Below are 7,061 nucleotides of genomic sequence, written 5' to 3'. Positions count from 1 at the left end.
CTGACTAAACTGAAGATATGTTCCCAAGTCAGCACATTGTGTATTTGAGTTTCTAGGGCAAATCGGTAAGTATGGAATAGCTGTGTCAAAGGATATGCCCAGTTTTAATGTTGTGAGGAACTTTCATGTTGCCTTCAAAATATGAAAAATTGATTTACTCTCTGTCCAACTCACCATGAACAGTCGTTCCTCTACACTCCAGCAAACACTGGGCAACTTCCATTTTTTTTAAAGCTTTCCTAATCTGATAGGTAGAAAAGGGTATCTCAATGTGGTTTTGATTTGCATTTCTTTAATGATGAATGTGGTTAAATTTTTTCCCATGTGCCTGTTTGTGTTTTACATCTTTGAGTCATCTGGGATTTATTTTGTTACAAGAATAGAATTTTATATTTTCCAAATGGCAGCACTAGTTATTAACTCATTCACAAAATCCCCACTGATTTGAAATGCCACCCAGCCCTGAATTTTAAAAATGGAAAAGGCCACCTGAACTTAAACCTCACACCACACACAAAAGTAAATCGGAATGGGTCACAGGTTTAAGAGGAAAATATGAAGTTTTTAGATGACAAAATAGAAAGCCATCTCTAGTATTAGGACTAGGCAAAGAGTTCTTGTTCACAGCACCAACATCTCAATCTGTGAAATAAAAATTAATAAGCTGACCTTATTCAAATTAAAAACTTGTGCTGCAAAAGATCCCATTAAAAGGAAGAAAGCACAGCTACAAATTGAAGCAAATACTTGCAAACCACATATCCAGGAAAGTCTTCTATATAAAATGTATAAAGACCTACCAAAATTCAGGAGTAAAAACCCAGAAAACCCAATTATAACTTGAGCAAAAGACTGGAATAAATACTTCTTCAAAGAAGAGATGCGGGTGGCAAATAGGCACATGAAAAAGTGCCACTTGTCATTTTGCCACTTATCAAATGCAAATTTAAAGCTAAAACCATAATAAGATGGCCGTATACATCTATTAATGGCTAAAATAAAAATAGTGAGAACACCAAATGCTGATGAGGATGTGGAGAACTTGATACTGTCATACATTGCTTGTGGAAATTTAAAATGGTACAACTGCTCAGGAAAGAAACCTGGCAGTTTCTTATCATTACTAAACATGTATTTTTCATATGATCTAGCAATTGCATTCCTGGGCATTTATTCCAGGCAGATGAAACTTGTATTAGTCAGTGTTCTGACACTACAACCAAATATGTGACACAGGCTGCTCATGAAGTAGAGAGAGGTTTATAGATCTGGTAACCTCAGTGATTTGGGCCTCAGCAAGGGCAATACATCATGACCTTGAGCCAGGAAGAAGAAAAGAGGAAGAAGAAGAAACCAGAGTCCTTTTTTTAGGGTCTTGTCCCCAGTGACCTAAGAGCCTCCCATTGAGCTCCACCTCTTAAAGGTTCATAGCATCTCCCAATAGCACCACTCTGGAGGTCAAACCTTTAGATATGGACCTGTAGGGGGGACACGAATCCAAACCACAGCACTCATGTTCACCCAAAGCCTTTGCACGATTATTCACAGCACTTTTATTCATTAAAGCATCCTTCGATGAAGACAGGGTTGAACAAACTCTGGCAGATCCATACAACGGAACATTATTGAGAAATTAAAAATGTATGATCTGCCAGGCATGGTGGCACACAGCTATAATCCCAGCACTTGAAAGGCTGAGGCAGGAACATGGAAAGTTCAAGGCCGTCCTGGGCTACATAGCAAGACTGTCTCAAAAACAAACAAAAACCCCTAAAAACTCTATTCCCTTTCTCTCCTCCCAAGCACACAACACAGTCTTTCGAAAAGATTCCAGTTGAAGAGAAGGTACCTTAGACCAGGACAGACACAACAAAAGTTGCAAAAAGTAGTTCAAAAGAATGTCAGCATACCCTTTGTCCAGATTCACCAACTATTAATATTTTAGCCCATTTATCAGTCTATATCGTTTCTGGACTATAAGGAGGTAAGTACCTTTGCCTCTACAACTTTAGTGCTTATTTCCTAAGAATATTCTCTTACACAATTGCAGCACAGTGTTTAATTTCAGTAAGTTTAACACAGTTTCAAAACCTTCGCTTCCCTGCTCCACGTTCGTGGGTTGGCCCAATAATGTCCAGCACGGAATCCAGCCGGGGTATCAGGGTACCGGCACTAGTTGTCACACTTTTTACAGCCTTAGATCTGGCCCTGCCACCAGTCCCTCCAGGGAACCGGGCCCCTAGAATTCTAAACTGTAAAGTAAGTGGCAGGGACCTGCTTACCTCTGTGAGCAAAGGCGCTTTAACAGACCGTGACAGCGAATGGAGTGCTTCTCTTCTCCATCATTACTTTTTCTCCTAAAGCATCTCAACGTCTATTGTGAGCGGCAGAGGAGACGACTTTGGGTTTCTCACCCAGCCTGAGAAAACGGCTTAGGGCGGCGGGAGGCGCACCTGGGATGGAGAAGAGGACCCGGGGAAAGGACTCTTCCAGGGCAGAGCGGAGCTGGACCGTGCGAAACGCTCGCCTTCCCCGCCGGGTCACCTGGAGCGCGGCGCAGCCAATCAGCGGCGGCGCCGAGTCCCCGCGGCCAATGGGCAGGCGGCGCGGCGCGCTCCCCGGAGCTATAAGTGCGCGCGGGTGGCGGAAAGCGAAAGTGGTGCGGGAGCAGCGGGTCGGGGCCAAGCCGCCGGGATGCTCAGGGCTCCCGAGCCGCGGCCTGGGGAGGCGGAGGCGGTAGGCCACAGTCCCCGGGCCCTGCCGCCCGCCCAGTCCAAGCCGCTTACCTCCTTCCTCATCCAGGACATCCTGCGGGATGGCGCGGAGCGGCGCGGCGGCCACACCGGCAGCCCGCAGCCGCCGCGTCAGCCCGGCCTGAGGCTGGACCGTGCGCCCGAGCTCCAGCGAGGAAGAGGCCGCGCCGGGGCGCTGGACGATCCGCTGCGCGCCGGACCCCGCGCCGCGCCGGGGGAGGCAGACACGCTGGTGGAGACCGAGCCAGGTAAGGCGAGGCCCGAGAGCTTCCACGGGCTGAGGACCGGCCCCCCAGTAGGACGTCCTGGAGGTCGGGATGCAAGGGTGCGGGGCCCCGCGGCGACAGGCGGAGGGACCTCGCCGTCGCGCAGCCATGCGCGCTCCTCGGTTAACCCTGCGCCCCAGTGCAGGGCGGCGCGCGGTTTTGACACCGGCTGACTGACCCTGCTTGCTCTCTGGGCTCCTTCGGGCTCAAAGCCAGGGGTACCAAGCCCAAGTTACCAATGGCAGTGAGAAGCAATGGTAACTCATATGAATCAATCAGAGTTTGACCTGCAAAGAGTCCCTTTGCTTCTCAACCCCACGGGGGTCTCCAAGAGAAAGAATGGCGCTGGAAAGTTTGGAGTGGGCTTAATTTCCCTTTCTTCACTTCTCACGTAGGCCTCATTTAGAGAAAGGAGGATTAAAACCAGAGAATGAAGTAGCCATTAGCCCTCTCTTAGTGTCTTACTCCTCCACGCCTTCCCTTCTCCCACCTCAATACACATCTCCAGAATCCTCATTTAATTGTCCTGGACAATATGGCAGAAAGTTGACCCACGAAACAAATGCCTGTAACTTCAGGCTCTTGGTGATTATTAGAAAACGAATACATAATATACAAATTTACTCATTCTTCAAACTGGAGAGTCCCTGAGTCATGCGAAAAAAGTGAAATGTAACCAAGATAACAGTGGACTGTTTGTTCACTCACGAAGGAGATAAGGGTGGATTGAATTCTGTGCTGACATGTAACTTTTTTCTTCCCACCCTCCTTCTCTCCTCTCTCTTCCAGATAGGCACTTCGAGAAGTATGTGTTGGACTGTGAACACACTTCGGGTGCCTTGCCAAGCCTTTCCCAGGTCCCCAAGCAGCCACAGAAGCGCTCCCGAGCTGCCTTCTCCCACACTCAGGTCATTGAGTTAGAGAGGAAGTTCAGCCATCAGAAGTACCTGTCTGCACCAGAAAGGGCTCACCTGGCCAAGAACCTCAAACTCACGGAAACCCAAGTGAAAATATGGTTCCAGAACAGACGCTATAAGACGAAGCGAAAGCAGCTCTCTGCGGACCTGGGAGACTTGGAGAAGCACTCGTCCTTGCCAGGCCTGAAAGAGGAGGGCTTCTCCAGGGCTTCCCTGGTCTCAGTGTGTAACAGCTACCCTTACTACCCCTACCTTTACTGTCTGGGCAGCTGGAGCCCTGCTTTCTGGTAATGCCAGTTCAGATGACAACCATATATGGTCAAAACTGCCTTCCCCGGTGTCTCTGTGGAAAGGGAGAGTTGGGGAACAAGAGGTGTGGAGACCCAAACTGCTGGGGGTTTGCATGGAAATACCTGGTTCTCCACTGATGGACCAATGAAAGGCCTGGGGCAGTAACTATTTTAATTAATAGCTAAATAGTTCCCCTGGTGCTTGCTGTAGGTTGCCACTGTTCACTCCATTTGGAGGAGAGAAACTCTGTTTCCAGCACTTTGCATGACTTTGGATGAGCCTTCTGCATCATTCCAGAGGATCTGTTGCTGCAGCTCCATTCTCTTGGGTAAATGAGTATCCGCTCTGAAAGAGACAGCCTAAAGAGAGAAAGGACAGCCAAGACATGGGTGTTGCCTACTGAATTAAATTGAAGTTCAAAAGCCTCTTGTTGGCCTTGGAATATGGCCAAGGTTTTGCTCTGCCCTTGTAAAAGTGAGGGTAAATGGAGGGTCTCAAAGAAAACTCATGCTCGGGCCAGGTTGGCATGGGACATGGAGGGAAAGGAAGGGGGAAATATCAGCTCCTTGTTCCTTTTCCAATAGTTTGCCAATGGAAGTGTTTACAGGGTGGCCTGACTAGAACAAGATGCGCTCACTGTGGTTCTTAAAAACAAGCTGTATAAACAGAGCTGACTGCAAGGAGTAGGGACAGGCCAAAAGAGTCTAGGCCTATCCAAGGCAGGGGCAAAGGGGGTCTCCATGCTTCACCAGGGCAAAAAGTGGAAAGACCTCTGCCAATTCTTTCTGCCCTGCCTGGAGAATTTAGAATCAGAGAGGTCTGGAGTTTTCAGGCTAGAATTTATACTACATTATGACAGATGACAGTTTTTTTGTGGAGGTGAGATAAGGTCTTTCCTTCCCTCCTTTTATTTTATTTTTTGGTTCCTTTTCTATAGCAATCACCAACAGAAGGGCTTCCTTTCAGTCCAGACTTTTAGTCTGGCTACACCTATCTTATTTAACCTGAGATCTGGTCTTTCTCTTTCTTTTCCCCTGCCCCCAAAGCTTAATCTTTCCTGGGTTTAAAAAAAAAAAAAAAAAAAAAAAGGTAGGGGCAGATTCTGAATTGACCAAAAGATGTACATTTTTTTTAAACTAGCAACTCTTATTTCTTCCCTTTAAAAATATACAGCATTAAATCCCAAATCCTATTTAAAGACCTGACAGCTCAAGAAGGTCACTGCTGCTTTTATAGACTTTCTGGTGGCTCTGTTGTTACATTTCAAAGTCTGACAACCATTGGGGATCCCCGCAGGCAGAGGAGGTAAGAGGTATTGGATTTTCACACAAAAGGAAGGACACAGTATAATATAAAGGGTTACCACCTAAGTGACATGGGGAAATGGAGGGTCCTCAGGAGGGAGGGCCTGGGGACAAAAGGCAGCCCAGGCCACTGAGCAGCCAAAGGGGCTGATAGTTGCAGGAAGAAACTAAGAAAAAGGAAAACATTTTCAAAATGCAACATTATTTTGGCTTCCATCACCAGATAAAACTATCTAAATTCTTCAGGAACTGTGTTCAGTGTCTATAATGGGTCACCTCCTGACTTCACAGAAAATGAGCTGTGAGCAAAAGAGAAATTTGCCCTTCCATTTCTATCAGTTATATCAGGGTGTCCTGGTAAAGAGGAAGCATCAAGGAAAAAAACTCCACAACAATTACTGATGTACCCTGAGGCCAGGAAGTCTCTTGATCCCACTTCTTAATTCTGTGCAGTGAAAAACATTTCAATTTCCTCCTATTAAAAAGGGCCAATTTACTGCTGGTGGCAAAACTGCCAAAGTGAGTTGATAGAAAGTTGGCGAGTTTCGTCCCATTTTTCTGTGACTTTGGCTCCATGTTGAACTATTGTTTAACGCCACCTACTGGTACTGCTGACCCCACCACAGGCTAAACCTCACAAAAGGTAGACAAGCCTGCATTGCTTTGTCCTTTCGACAAGTCTCTTAATTAAGATCAGGGTTTAGTGCTCCATTCCTACTTTCTCTCCCTACTCTCTGAATTCTTTCAACCTGCAGTTCTGCCAGGATTAAACATTTTACTGTGACTCATACTGTGTTGCAAAAAAAGGCTTGTGTTTAAAATTATTTGGTTTATGGATCTATCTTGCTTTCCCCCTCTCCCATTGGAGTGAGTCATCTACCCACCCTGACTTTGAAGAACTAGTCCATGGCTCTCTGACAAGTGAACAGACAGTGCTCTGGACCATTTCACACTAGTGATCTGTTTCTGTCCTGTTTAATAGTTAACACACTCCACTTCAATCTGTAACATAAAAGTCTGTGATTTGAAGTTTCATCAAGTACCCCAATCAAACTTTATTTTTCTATGTATTTTTTGCAAGATGAGTGTTTTTAAAATAAAGTCTATGTCTTTATTGGGCACATCTGTATGTGATTTTCAGACTCCTAAAGACTGTGTGCAATTTAACTTGCATATTTCAATTCGCCCATGTTTCTCTCACACACGGTGGGCCTCATTAGTTATGGCCACCAAGTTTATGCAAAGCAGCAGCTTAGCCTTTAGCCAGTGAGGGTCATTCTTTATAAATAGACTCTCTTCCCTTCTTGACAAATCCAGGAGTGGAAAAGACATGTCTTTTGTCATTTTAATAACCACCTGCTTCAGCACCAGGATAACTTACATGTAAATAAAGACCCTCAGGTATTTACTTACATTTCCGGAAGACCCTGAAGGGAACATGGGGACGACAGTAGTTCTTCTAAAAATCCCTTTTTGTGTCCCACTAGCCTGTTATACCACAACTTTCCTGGTCCTCTTGTTCCTACATCT

At 46.0% G+C, this 7,061-nt stretch overlaps 1 protein-coding gene across 1 annotated transcript; it reads left to right on the top strand.

Moving 5' to 3' along the window:
* The first annotated feature begins 2,661 nt into the window (after positions 1-2,661).
* On the top strand, positions 2,662-6,792 carry Nkx3-1 (NK3 homeobox 1). The gene is made up of 2 exons (XM_020177905.2): positions 2,662-3,001; positions 3,809-6,792. Exons 1-2 carry the CDS (start codon positions 2,695-2,697, stop codon positions 4,225-4,227), a joined length of 726 nt encoding a protein of 241 aa, XP_020033494.1. The 5' UTR covers positions 2,662-2,694; the 3' UTR covers positions 4,228-6,792.
* The last annotated feature ends 269 nt before the right edge of the window (positions 6,793-7,061 follow it).

This window comes from Castor canadensis, chromosome 14 (assembly GCF_047511655.1).
Source record: "Castor canadensis chromosome 14, mCasCan1.hap1v2, whole genome shotgun sequence".
Lineage (NCBI taxonomy): Eukaryota > Metazoa > Chordata > Mammalia > Rodentia > Castoridae > Castor > Castor canadensis.
This window is presented reverse-complemented; position numbering and strand designations above follow the sequence as displayed.